This window comes from Pseudorca crassidens, chromosome 16, assembly GCF_039906515.1.
Source record: "Pseudorca crassidens isolate mPseCra1 chromosome 16, mPseCra1.hap1, whole genome shotgun sequence".
Classification (NCBI taxonomy): domain Eukaryota; kingdom Metazoa; phylum Chordata; class Mammalia; order Artiodactyla; family Delphinidae; genus Pseudorca; species Pseudorca crassidens.
Window position 1 is genome coordinate 82,838,026 of NC_090311.1, and position 14,222 is coordinate 82,852,247.

At 59.1% G+C, this 14,222-nt stretch overlaps 1 protein-coding gene across 3 annotated transcripts in view; it reads left to right on the forward strand.

The window, feature by feature from the left end:
* PGBD5 (piggyBac transposable element derived 5) overlaps positions 1-14,222 on the forward strand; it is a 113,167-nt gene that overhangs the window by 43,776 nt on the left and 55,169 nt on the right. For all 3 annotated transcript variants that reach the window (XM_067711131.1, XM_067711129.1, XM_067711130.1), the window contains exon 2: positions 9,817-10,244. In XM_067711131.1, coding sequence (XP_067567232.1) covers positions 9,817-10,244 — 428 coding nt within the window. The remainder of the gene's footprint in view (positions 1-9,816; positions 10,245-14,222) is intronic.

A 14,222-nucleotide genomic window follows, 5' to 3' on the forward strand; every position in this document is an offset into this window, starting at 1 on the left:
GTTACTTTCTCATTTGGCTTGGCAAGGGCCGGACCGTTTCCCTGGGGGCGTCGCAGGGCCTCTGGCTTCTCCAGACTCATCCTCTCTGGCCTGTGGCTGCGATGTTGCAGGGCTCGGGGCCAGCCTGCGCCACTTGCTTCTGGTTTGTCTGCTTCTTCAGGCTCCCAGCGTTTTTTCAGTGCCGAGACAGGGTTCCCAAAACGGCGTGTTTTCTGTGCGCGGCCCAGCGTGTGTGTCTCCGTAGCCACGTATTTAATGTCATGTGTAGGTAAGCGCAAAGGGCCACATCTAGGGTCCTGAGGAATGTGAGGCCCGGGTCCCTCACCTCTTTGGCTACACACACACACTGCATGCACGCACACACAGGTGCCTGGTAAGGGCCCCCGGCTCCAGGACCTGCCCCTTTGTCTTCCCCCTCCTTCATCGGGTTCCACAACCCTAACCCTCGATGCTTTTGACCTCCTCTGTTTACTGCCCTCAAATCCTGAAGAGCCATTTCCCTTTCACTCCCTCGTTCCCTCATTCATTCATCACTCACCCGACAAGGTATCTGCTGAGCGCCTCCCGTGGGCCAGACGGTGTTCTAGGCGGTGAAGATGCAACAGGGAACAGAAGAGACAGAGACCCCCGCCCGTGGACCCTACACGCACCCCTTCTGTTACCCTCTCTCCCGGGAGTCACGTAAGTGACAGAATCACCCTGACCTCCCCGACAGTATCCTAACAATATCCACGACTTCCTGTTGGTACATCCCCGCCGGCGTTCAGGGAGGGGCCGTTTCACGTCAGCAGCACACAGTTCTCTCTGAGGATCTCCTTCAGCCACGAGGAGACCTCCCAAGCCCACGTGCGCGCCGGTGGTTGGCTTCCAGCTTTCCCTCCTTTCTCCTGGTCAGCCGCTGCCTCACAGCCATCCTCACTGTCAGAGCTTCAGCACGTACGTGGAGGGTCGCAAGCAACCACAAAGCCAGAGGGACCCACCGTGTGGGGCGTCCGTGCCCCCGTGCGCAGGGGCATCGGGGCGAGGCTCTCCGGCGCGTCTTTCCGCAGGTCAGGTGACCTCACACGAGTTGTTCCCGTGAGCCTGAGCCTCCACAGCTGCGAGGTGGGCATCCCAGTGCCTCCTTGGTTGACCGTTGCAAGAGGAAAATACTGCCAGTTACACGCCTGCTGTGGTGCTCGATGCCAAGAAGACCCTCCACCAGCGCCTCAGGGTCTTCTGTCCTGTCAAGGGCACCCTTCTGGAAGCCTAGGGTGGTGACATCCTTTTCACTGCTTCTGCCCTGGCGCCTGACGGCGTGGTCCGCTTCTGTCACCTCTCGTGGAGGAGGGACTAGGGTGGTCCAGGGTGGTCTGGGGGGTGCGGGTGAGGTTGCCATGCTACCTGGAACTGGCCAGGGCTGGCAGCAAGTTGGGGACCTCAGTGGCCTCAGCTGAGCCCTCATGAACGGGAGGAGGTAGGTGTGGGGAAGGAGCCTGAGGAATGAACAGTGTCCCGGGTGGATGGAAGTCGGGCACGGACCCGATGCGATTGGGGCTGAAAAGCTGCAGTGGGTGTGTTGGCATCAGGGAAGATCTGGGAAGCGATGGGGGACGTTAACTCGGCATCCGGGTGGCCCATCCTCCCTGGCCACTCTGCACGAACTGGGGCTGGAGGTGGGCAGGCCTTGGACCGCTCGTCACCACCACGTCCCTCCCCCATCAGGTGCTCCCCAAGTGGGAAAGTGTCCTTCTGTCCTTTCTGTACCCAAGCAGAGCTTTCAAAATACAGCCTTGTGTGAAAAATAGACACGGTGTCTAAATGAAACACAAAGTGTGGTCGCCAAGCCTGCTGTTCTGTCACAGCCATCTGGTACGCGAGCTCCTGGAAGAGGGACAGGGGCCGGGGATGCGGGGTTCACGGATGCCGTCCGCAGGTGGCGAGGCGCTGTTACTGGGCGTCGGGCGTGTGCGACGCACCTTAGGCTCCTGACCTACGTCGCCCCACTTCATCCTCACCCAAACCCTGAATTTCATACTGTTATCTTCCCTTTACCGACATGGAGACTGCAGATCACAGTGCTGTAGACTGAGCGTTTGTGCCCCCCAGATTCATACGCTGAAACCTAACGCCCAGCGTGATGGTGTTGGGAGGTGCTCAGGTCATGAGGGTGGAGCCCTCGTGATGGGATGTGTGCCTTATAAAAGAGACCCAGAGAGCTCCCTGGTCCCCTCCCCATACAGCGAGGAAACAGACCCCTATGAACCAGAAGGCGGCCGTCACCTCGCCGGACATCGAATCTGCCTGCACTCGATCTGACCCTGCACTTTTGGCCTCCGGAACTGTGACAAGTACATTTCTGTTGTTTGAGCCCCTGCCTGTGGTATTCTGTTGTAGCAGCCCAAACAGACCAAGGCAGAGAGGTTAAGCAATGTGCCCCAGGTCGCACGCCTGGCGAGTCATGGGGACCTGGGCCCAGTGCGGGCTGTCCTCAGCGTGTCTGGACAGCAGCTATTTCAGAATGACGATATGAGACTTCTATGCGATTATTGACATTCCTCAAGATAACTTACATCATCGTCTTGTTGTTTCGTTAGTCTTGGAAGGGAGATGATGCAAGTTACCAATGAGAAGCTGAGACCCAGAGAAACAGCAGCTTCCCGGAGGTTCAGGTAGACGAGAGCCTGGAGCAGGGCAGCTCCCGACCCAGCCCCAGCCCCAGAGACCCAGCCCCAGACCCAGCCCCAGACCCAGAGACCCAGACCCAGCCTTAGACCCAGACCCAGAGACCCAGCCCCAGCCCCAGCCCCAGCCCCAGCCCCAGCCCCAGAGACCCAGACCCAGCCTTAGACCCAGACCCAGAGACCCAGCCCCAGCCCCAGCCCCAGCCCCAGACCCAGACCCAGACCCAGAGACCCAGCCCCAGCCCCAGCCCCAGCCCCAGCCCCAGCCCCAGCCCCAGCCCCAGCCCTAGACCCAGCCCCAGAGACCCAGCCCCAGCCCCAGCCCCAGAGACCCAGCCCCAGCCCCAGCCCCAGCCCTAGACCCAGACCCAGAGACCCAGACCCAGACCCAGAGACCCAGCCCCAGCCCCAGCCCCAGCCCCAGCCCCAGCCCCAGAGACCCAGCCCCAGCCCCAGCCCCAGCCCCAGCCCCAGAGACCCAGCCCCAGCCCCAGCCCCAGCCCCAGCCCCAGCCCCAGCCCCAGCCCCAGCCCCAGCCCTAGACCCAGCCCCAGAGACCCAGCCCCAGCCTCAGCCCCAGAGACCCAGCCCCAGCCCCAGCCCCAGAGACCCAGCCCCAGCCCCAGCCCCAGAGACCCAGCCCCAGCCCCAGCCCCAGCCCTAGACCCAGACCCAGAGACCCAGACCCAGACCCAGAGACCCAGCCCCAGACCCAGCCCCAGAGACCCAGACCCAGACCCAGACCCAGAGACCCAGAGCCAGCATTAACCCCAGAGACCCAGAGCCAGCACTAACCCCAGAGACCCAGACCCAGAGCCAGCCCCAGAGACCCAGCCCCAGCCCCAGCCCCAGTCCCAGACCAGACCCAGCCCCAGCTCTGCGCAGCTCTTCCTCAACCTTACCACCACCCCACCCCCCAGCGCTAAGGGAGAGGGGAAGCTGTGTCTTGGTGCCCAAGTATCTTAGTGGGATGAGCCTGGTCCAGGGCGGGCGGTGGGTCGGGAATGAGCCTGGGGGGAGGGTGGGTGCAGGGGGAGCCTGGGCCAGGCTTTCTCAGTAGCGTGGACTGTTGAAGGCCACAGCACACTGGGCATGGCAGGACTCACAGACACAAATTGTCGCAGAATAGCCTTGTTGCCTCCTGGCCTTTGGGCTACTGCCGATAAAGCAGTCAGTTACAGTGACATCTGTCGTTCGTGTGACCTCTGCGTCTGCTCTGCGGCGTCATCACCTCGCTACTCACGCTGAGAACCAGATCCGGTCGGAGGGGGAGGAATTCCTGTTCTGTCTGTACAAACATGTCTGACCTGATCTCTCTTCACGAACGGAGTCCAAAGAATAGTTTGTGCACGTGAGCTCGACTGTAGAGACACCGCTGCTCCAGACAGAGAGGACACGGTCGGGCTGGAGGGTTCCCCGGGCCCAGGGGAGCGGGCACTGCCGTCCTTTCTCTCCAGGGCTGTCTTAGCTCAGTGCACGTGGAGATGGGCACGGCCACCTCTGCCCGGCAGAGCGCTCCCAGGAGACCCCTTGGAGCAGGTTGACTTCAGGTGGAGGAACTCGAGTTGGCTGTCACACAGAAATCTGAACGTTTCGTGTGAAATAGGGCTTTCTTACGTGTGTGTATGGGCCTCATACAGTGAGTGTTTCTGAAGGTGACACGTCGGGCTCGCGTGCATGTCACCCCTTCTCTGTGTACCTGTGCTTTGCCACATGACGTCTAGTCAAGGTTCTGGATTTAGTGTCTCCATTAGCCCACTAGCCTCTTTCTGTAGGGACTCCACGCTGCTCTTCTATGGTCTGTTCGCTGTGAATGGCATCAACTCAGGTGCCCGGCGCCAAAACTGTTTTCTTTGTGTGGTCAACTGCTTTGCCAACCACTGTGCTGCATCAGCTCGAGGAAGACCACACGCACGCACACGCACACACGTGCACAGTTTACTGTTACGCGTCCCTAACGAGGAAGCCCCACAGCTGACACGTTACGTGACTGATGCGGTTCTTGGGGTTTTCCGGCCAGGTTTCTGCAGGTTTTCTAACGGCCTTAGATGTTCCTCTGTTGGAAGACACCATTTAGGGGACTGTAGCACTGATCTGAGCTCATTTCCGTATGTTGGTAAGCGTTGCAGATCAGGCCTAAGCAGAAGGGGAGCCTTGGTGCTGCCTACAGCCGCCTGGTGACATAGGGCTAGGTATCCCCCTTCCCCCTGCCACACATCCAGGGATGTCGGGAACACAGCCGGGACTCCTACCCCTGCCTGGAGACCCCTTGATCCGGCTGTGAATTGCATTCGTTGCCTGTCACTTAGCTGTGAGCAAAAGTTACGCAAGGGAAGAGGCTTTAGAGCTCTCCCGTGGCCGCCTGGCTGCGTCCTGCTGTGGAGACTTAGACCTCAAGTGTTTGTCAGACAGCTGGCTTGTCCTGCCTATCAGCCACCGGGGGAAGGAGAGCAGGATGTGAGAGACAGGACAATTACGTCCACCGAAGATGAAGACCAGCTGCAGCTGGCAATGAGAACAACGGGTCCGCCTGTCTTCTGCGTTACCCATTTATGGACTGTTGCCTTAAGGTTTTTCAGTGTCTCCAGTGAGAGGAATATTTTTGTGATGATGCAGGATGTTCCCGTTATATTTTTTTATTAATTTTTTTTTGGCCGCATTGGGTCTTTGTTGCTGCACGCAGGCTTTCTCCAGTTGCGGCAACGGGGGCTACTCTTCGTTACGGTGTGTGGGCTTCTCATTGCGGGGGCTTCTCTTGTTGCAGAGCACAGGCTCTAGGCATGGGCTTCAGTAGTTGTGGCACGTGGGCTCAGTAGTTGTGGCACGTGGGCTTAGTTGCTCCGCGGCATGTGGCATCTTCCCGGACCAGGGCTCAAACCCATGTCCCCTGAATTGGCAGGCGGATTCTTAACCCCTGCGCCACCAGGGAAGTCCTCCCGTTATATTTTTATACCGTTTGATTTGGCCTGGAGATAAGTTTTTTTTTTATTTTTAAACCGTTAATTCAAAATACTTTGTTCCTCATATATGTCGCAAAACTGCTGACTGTTTGTACCCCAAAGTGCCAGTGTATGCAAAATGCCAATCTCATCTCAAAATGAAAGCTTCAGTCTCTAAAAGGTTACGCTTTCGAAAGCACACAAAGCCAGCCTTTTCTTCCAGACAGGGCAGAGGTGGGGGTCAGTGCCACACGCGGGGTGCCCGCTGCCTCGGGTCTGGGTGGTGCAGTGCGTGGAGGGAAGGGAGCAGCTGGAGAAGCTCCTTGGGGACCGGGACCCACACCCCAGCGGGCCTCAGGGCAGACTGGCCAGGACCAGCCATTGTCTGACTTCCACTCACTCCAGGGTGGTTATTACTCCAATCGGATTGGTAAGGAAACTGAGGCACAGAGAGGTTATGTGGCCTGCCTAAGGTCACACAGCCAGCAGCTGTGGACAGGGAAGGGGGAAAAGGCATCAGAAGACGCAGAAGGGCCGGGGGGAGTTCTGCAGTGGTTTCCCTCAATCCAGGAAGGGAGGGAGGGAGGAAATTAAACCCAACAAGATCCCAAGCCAGCTCACCGAAGCTGGGCACCTGGTAGGTGTCTGTGACGCGCCCCTTCCCACATCCTGTCCCACCCAGGGCTCATCTGGCCACCCCAGCTTGGTGTCCTCAGGGAGGTGCAGCCAGGGGTGTGCCAGCTCTGCCCCACCCTGCCCGCCCACTCAGGCCTCCTGTTACACACAGAAGCTGCTGGCTGACCTGGCCTCTCCACCAGGCATTAGCACGGGGGGCTGCTGTCCAGACACCAGACCCTGCCTAGGGGGCTCAGCACCGATGCCCCTTCGCATTGGTGGGCGTGGCTCCTTCCTCCCTGCCACTCACGTTCCATCCACCATCAGCGGGAATGTGTTGAACATACCGTGTACTGGGCTCCAAGGCGGCAGGGTGATAGGACGGCCTCGACCTCTGAGGGTGGGGCAGCAGAGGCAGGCCACAGCAAGTGTCAGTCCCTAAGAAAACCACCGTAGGCTGATGAACATAAGCGGGGAGACCAAGTGGGGGCCGAGACTGAGAAGCCCGGCGCTGGTCAGCTTGCAGTTGGGTGGGCAGGAAAGCCTACCGGGGATGCTCAGGGAATCCAGAGGCCAGGAGGGCTTCGTCCCCGCAGACGGGCCTGCGTGGACGCAGGGCCTGTGGTGGGAAGAGATGCCGGGGCCCAGGCCTGACACCAGCTCCACCTGCCCGGCATGCAGCGCGGCCCAGGCGAGTCTGGGGGTGGGGCATGCAGGGCCTGCACCCTGAGCGCTTGGGGAGGAATGTGGTTCTGCTTTAAGTGCAGTGGGCGCTCGTGGGGGCGTTTTCCTTACGCAGCGGGTACTGTACTCCGGTTTATGTCTTTAAAATAATTTCCCTGTTGCTGTCAGTTATTTGGGGAGGGGGGATGCCCGTGCGGGAGGCTGCTTTAATCGTCCGGGCCAGAGGTGGCGGCCGCGTGGGAGGGCGGGCTGCATGCGCTGGTTGGTGGGCACGGTGTGGCGGTGAGGGTGGCAGGACGTGCCGCAGGGGTGGGCGTGGGCTGCAGGAGGCGCAGGACCCACGGTCGTCCAGGTGTCTGGCCCAGGTAACCGGGGGGCCGGTGGGGAGGAGCGGAGGGTGGGGGGCGCAGTGGGGGCCTGGGGTTTCGGTCCAGACACCGTTAGCTTACGGTATCAGCCTGCGTGCCAGTCCTGGTGCCAGCAGAAGTGATCAGTGGATGTGGCCGCTTCTGCATGGAGGCTCCCAGGCTCAGGCCGCCCCCACTGCCCCCTCGCCTGTAGTCCGTGCCCGTGCCCAGCACACCTGCAGGGGGACCAGGGGAGGAGCCCGAGAAGCACAGGGATGGGCCGTGGCCACCCTTCCCGCTCCGTTGGGTCCCCGCCGGGTCTCAGTGACTTCAGGAGCTGCCCAGACCTCCCCCACTCTGCGGCAGCGAGGACCCCCTGAGGTGTGGTCCGTCGTGCTCACGGTGCCAGCCCAGGTCCCGTGCCCCTCGACGCCTCGAGCCGCTTACCCTCCTCCCGGGGCCTTTGCACGAGATGTTCTCTCTGCCCGAAATACTCTGCAACGTCTGCAGCCCCGCCCCACGGGCTGATGACTTTCCACCCATGAAGCCCAGCTCGCGTGGCCCCTTCAGGGAGCCTCCCGGACCCTGTCCCCAGGCCCTGGACTCAGGGTCCCCTCGTGGGCACAGCCTTCCCCAGCCTGACATCACTGGGTCACTCTCCGTGGCCTGCTCCCCTCACCCCATCGAGAACGTCTGGGGAGGGAATACCGGTCGCACTCCTTTCTGTTCCCAGGGTCACCACGACGTTTTTCACTGAATGGTGATTCCCTGCCACCCTCGAGTGACCGTCCCCTTTCCAAACAGCACATCTGCTTTTGTAGCCGCTGCTGAGAAGGGGGGTTAGGGTTTCCTCGCATGCGGTGGGCTGGGGAGTCTCTGAGCGACTGTCGGGGCCCCCCGGTCTGCAGGCCTGCTGCCACATCCTGGGTTTGATCCCCTGGAGGCCGAGGGAGCCAGGTGGGTGGTGGCGATGGGGCCTTGAAGGAGCGGCGTGGTGACACGATGGGGTGGGTGGCCGTGAGGAGGGAGGGGAGGGAGACGGCTGTGTGAGTTTATAAGAGGGTATCAGCTACTTCCCGGTTTCTTCATTAAGCGGTCGGCCAGGCCCCTGTGTGAATTCATTTTGAAATGGTCTGAGAGGCAAAATGACTTTAAACATAACTTTTGGAAGAGAACATTTCATTCTGCTTACTCAGCATGATGTAGCCATTAAAATGCTGGTTTGCCTCCTTTTTGAAAGCTACCCCTGAATAATTTATGGCCTCACCTACTGCAAGGTTCCCGGAAATAAAATGATTTCAGTCAGGGCGGCCGTGGAGTCGCCTTCCCGGCCTCATTGTCAGGTCAGCCAGGGCGGTGCCCGTGGCACCAGGACCGCCTGGAGCCCTTCCAAGAAACGACTGGTGAGGAAGAATATGGTGGCCGCTTTGCTCTCTGGGCCTTGGTTTCTTCTTCTGTAAAATGAGGGCAGTTAGAGCATTCTAAAGCCCTCTGCCCGCCGTCAATGGATTTCTGTAGATAACGTCTCAGTAAAGGTTACCCAGTTGTAGGTACCTCCGTAGGGCCAGGCACTGTGTGCGGTGCATCCCCTGCGTCCCCCGTTCAGCCTGCCCCACACGACAGCCTGGCAAAGCAGCTATTACTGTGCCCACTTTATGAACGGGAGGGATGAAGAAATCTATCCAAGGCCGTGCAGTTAGCGAGCAGTAAATCTAGGGTTGCACGTTCCAGATCTGTCCATCTGCGTTTAAGACCTGGGATGCCTCGTGTACACTGTCAGTCTTAATTTTGCTGTAGAAAAGTTGTTTTTCAGAGACTGCCTAATTCAGTCGTAGAGGAAAGTTGGGGGTGGGCTGGGGGTGAGTTTAAGCTTCCAAAGAACGTGCACAGCTTTTATTAGAAGTCACTATGAGGACGCAGTAGAAGCAAAGCTTGCCCCTTCAAGTCTCTATGTGCTGTTAGCCTGGCTTACATGGAGTTGAAAGCCATGTCTCTCTAAGGATGTGTGTGTGTGTGTGTGTGTGTGTGTGTGTTTCAAAAGGCTGTCCTTGCATTTGTAAAAAACTGTGAGGTTTTCATTGCATTGGTGAAATTATCTAAACAAGACCCTTCAGATTTATTTACTAATAAATTAAGAGTCACCACCCAGACAGTACCTAATAGGTTGCCGTCTCGCTTGAACGGAATCTTTCGGGCCCCGAGTGGTGAAAGGATTCTTATTTCCAAAGTCACCTTAACTTACAAGGAGACGAGAGCCAGAGCGCCACGCCGAGCTCCTCTGTTCCGAATTCGCTGTGTCGCTGGTGGGGGCCCTCCACCCTCCTACCCCGCGGGCCTTTCTCTCCGATGGTGTTTCTGGTCTGCCAGAGCTGTGAGGCGGGACCGAGGGCAGGGCGCAGTGGGGAAGCGGGGCGGCGTGTCCTGTCGGGGGAGGGGTGGAGAGCAGGACGCTTCGGGGCGCGTGTTCGGGCTCCTCCCTGGAGGGAGTCGGGAGGGAAGGTGGCGCTCGGGCGGAGGCCTCGAGGGGACCCAGTGGCTGTAGCAGTGGCGCTTGGCCTGCCTGTCCAGGTCCCATCCGGAAGATGCCGCCCAGCGCCAGTGCCGTGGACTTCTTCCAGCTTTTCGTCCCTGACAACGTCCTCAAGAACATGGTGGTGCAGACCAACCTGTACGCCAAGAAGTTCCAGGAGCGGTTCGGGAGCGACGGGGCCTGGGTGGACGTGACGCTGCCGGAGATGAAGGCGTTCCTGGGCTACGTGATCTCCACCAGCACCTCCCACTGCGAGTCCGTCCTCAGCATCTGGAGCGGCGGCTTCTACAGCAACCGCAGCCTTGCCTTGGTCATGAGCCAGGCCCGCTTCGAGAAGATCCTCAAGTACTTCCACGTCGTGGCCTTCCGCTCCAGCCAGACCACACACGGCCTCTACAAGGTCCAGCCCTTCCTGGACTCCCTGCAGAATGGCTTCGACGCCGCCTTCAGGCCTTCCCAAACCCAGGTGAGGCCGCCAGCCAGGGCCGGGCCTTCAGGGGTGGCAGTGGTTTGGGGAAACGGTGGGTGGTGCCCTTGGCACCCTCCCATCCTGCCTTGACCCCGAGGTCACCTCCGGGGTATCCCTGCTCGTCCCCCAGCCCATCCATCCCCATCCAATCAGAGGGAGCTGAAGGAGGAACAGCTCCAACCCACATTCAGCGTTTTGCTCCGAGATGCAGTTTCCCTTCTCTTTTTTTTTTTTTTGCGGTACACGGGCCTCTCACTGCTGTGGCCTCTCCCGTTGCGGAGCACAGGCTCCGGACGCGCAGGCTCGGCGGCCATGGCTCACGGGCCCAGCCGCTCCGCGGCATGTGGGATCTTCCCGGACCGGGGCACGAACCTGTGTCCCCTGCATCGGCAGGCGGACTCTCAACCACTGCGCCACCAGGGAAGCCCCTCCGTCTCCTTTCATTACACTTTCTTTGTAAATGATGGTTTGCTCAGGGTAATGTTAATTTTCTTGTATCCTCCGAGTACGTGCTCATCTGCTGGTGGTGCAAGGAGGCGAGAGGCCTTCTAGGGGGTGAAGGGAACGACCCTGGGGTTGCAGCCGTCCTCAGGCCGTCGGAGTGGCTCAGGTGCTGAGGTCCCCTGGCGCGGGGCGCCTTTGGACGGGAGGTGACAGAGCCCCGGCCCTGACTGTTACGGCCCCTCACCTTCCTCGCTTCCTAAATGGAGGCTGTGTGTGTCCCAGCTCCCGAGCCCAGGCCTTCTGGTTGGCTGAGGCAATCGCACTTGGCTGTGGTGAGACAGTCTCAGAATCGTCCTCAAAGTTGCTCTGCGGGTCGGGAAACTGAGGAGGTGGCTCTTTCTAGAAATTTCTCTAAGGACAACATCAGGAGGTTCTTGGCCCACGTGAGCCCAGTTCCTTTTGACCTGTTCCATATGGAGACAGAATCTTGCTTCTCTTTTATCTGTACATTTAAAGACCCATCCACCCAACTACTTCTCCTTGTGCTTTTCCTTAAAGGCCTTCGTCACGAGCCCCAGGTTCTTTCCGCTGTTCTCTTTGAGATCCTCTCCTAATTCCCTGCCTCACCTTCTCCGCACAGCTGGAAAGCACAGGGTTTCTGTGGGGAAGATAATGTCCTGTGTCAGGTCCGCGGTCCCTGCACGGTCCTCCTGCCTCTGCTCTGCTGTCCTGTGAATGTGCCGGCTCATGAGGGTCTCCAGGTGTCTGTGACGCGCCTTCTGACTCCTGGGAGGTGTTCCCTCCTCTCTGGCTTTGCAGGTTTCCCATCTCCAGGACCCCGTGTGACTCCAGGCTTCCCGAACCCCCAACTATTTATAGGGCAACGAATGCCGTTTTGTCTTGTCACTCACCTTCCTTCTTACCAGGAGGTGGGGTCTTTGGGGACACACGCCCTGCCTTATAACAGGCCCTGCAGGACCAAGTTCAGGGCTGGGCGTGGCTTTTTTGTGTGTGTCACTGAATATTTGCTTGGTTGAAAATGAGCCAGACCAGCTGGGATGCAAGGGGAAAAATCAATATTCTGGCCATCCTTGGCATCAGACATTTGAAGAGCTGCTGGACGGGGCTGTGAGCTCACTCAGACTAAGCATCTTCCCAGAGTCAAGCAAGCAACTCCCTGGATGATTGATATTCAACAGCCTAAAGATAAGGCTGCCCAGGGTCCTTCCAGCCCCTAGACGAGCTGTACCCGTGATTACACCCATGTCTGTGTGTGCCTGCCGTGTGCCGGCCCCGGGCGGTCTGATCCCTCTGGAACTGCAGCATCAGACACCTGAGACCTGCGTCCTGGGCGATCGCCATGCCTCTGTGTGTGTCCCCAGGGTCCGTTTAGCCGGTGGGCACACTGCAGCACCCACTAGCGAATTCTGAGCTGTGTGGGCTCACCCCTTCCCAACCCCAGGCATGGGTGCCGTGAGGGGGGCGGGTGTCTGGGGCGGCAGCTCTGCCCTCCTGCGTCGCACGGCTCAGATGGGTACGAGGGGAGACCCTCGAGGGACGGTCACTTTATTCTTGCCGCCCACATCTTTTCTTTGCGTCCAGTTGTTGAGACGAGAAAAGAGGGGCTGACGTGAGATTTAGTCTGGGGAAGGGCTCGCGGCTCTCTGCTCACGTTGGGTTTTTTTGTTCCCCCCACTTCGCTTTTTCTTTTTAAAATTTTACTTTGTATTTAATTTTTATTTTTACCTTTGTATTTGCAAACTTATGTGCTCTTGTTGCTACCATTTTCCATCCCGCGCTCTAAATGTCGGTCAGGATCCCAGCAGGAAACAAATGCTATGTTCCAGAAGGGCAGTTGCAGAGAATTGGAAGCAGGGACTGTGGACAGTCAGGGTTTAGGGGCATCACCAGGGTGGCGAACACCTGGGCTGGCAGCAGCGGGAAGCCGCCGTGAGCCTGTGGCGATGGCGTGGGCAGGCAGGCAGGGCTCGCATCTCTTGTTCATCCCTCCCTCGTGGCCACACAAGCCAGGCGCTGGGGGCAGGGCCCTGGGGTGTGCGGTTTATAAGAGGTTGGCCACCAGGACACAGTGCAGGGTAGGAAGATGGAAAGGGGGTCTGGGGGGCAAACAGTACCCAGTAGAGTCCACCCACCAGACAGGAACACGAGGCAGAGGGGAAGTCCGAGTCCCTGGGACTGGCTTTCCAGTGAGCTGGTAATCACCTGGAATTTCCTCTTCCTCCTGACTCTGGGCCCCATTGAGCCAACTCTGCGTGAGGAGGGCCAGCCAAAGCACGTGAGACCAGAAAGTGCAGCGTGGATTGGAGCATGCTCAGGTCATCCTGTGGGCTGGCGGTCCCGCCAATGCGGGCCGTCGAGCGGCGGCGCTGGGCACACACGCGCACGCCCTTAGCCTTTCTGCCTCGCTGCCGCAGAGGCTGCCTCGTTCTTACACATAGAAACATCAGGGTCATATACGTCTTCGTTAAGTAAAATAAAGGAAACCCTCAAGGTTTCCTGGCTTCCCAGCTTCTCCTTTTCTGAAATCCCTGTTGGCTCTGGAACATTCCATCCGAGGAGAAGGTGTGTTTTCAAGTGGCAGTCCTCCACCCCGAGGCCTCAGGGCTCCATTGACCGGTCTTCACTCTGCCTGTTGAGACCAGTGGGACAGTCCCCGTCCCATCCCCCAGCAGACTCCGCTCCAGGCTCCGGGGAACAGCTCTGCATCGCCGCCACACACACACCGCACCTGGGCACACGGCACACAGCACCCTCTGCCCTGCAGTCTCTGGAGCCTTTTTATTCCAGCAAATGGGACCCTTTGGGATGAGCTTACAGTCTCCAGACTCCATCAGCAACCCCAGCAGTGGGGTGCGCCCAGGCACGAGTGTTTATACACAGCTACCAAATGGGGAGATGCTGCGTCTCCTCAAGCCCGGGGGCAGATTAGTTAAAGGAGGGTTGGGGGAGGGATTGCGGAAGTCAATACATGGCTGCCGTGTCTCCCCTGCATAACCACTGCCCCCCCAGCCTGAGCTCGTCATACCCGGGAGGGACTCAGAACACACAGCTGGGCGACAGCAGTGCTGGCCGACGACAGCCTGGCAGAGGAGGGGGCAGTTTTCGGAGCTCTGGAGAGCGCCCTACCCCGTGCTGCGCTCAGCTGTGACCCGTTCCACATGCCTGTAATGAGGGTAGAAAAGAGGAGAAGCCATGGAAGGCCAGGCGTTCCTGCTGGCTCTTTTGCTTCGGTGAAGCATGTGATTAAATAGAAACTTGAACGGGATTCTGTGATAAGTGCAGGTGGAGTAGAGGACGTTGGCTTTCTGGAGAGCAGAGAGAGGGCCGCATCTTCCTCACTCCCCACTCCACCTGCCCGCCCCTCCGTGTGTGGGACGTGGCCATCCTGCTGCAGTGGTTCCGCATGGGCTTTGAAGGTCTGGGGAGCCGCACGGAACCGGGCACGAGGTCAGCCTCTCCAGCCTCTCCTTCGTGAGCTCAAGGCAGGGGAGGCCGGGCTTAAGGCCCCCC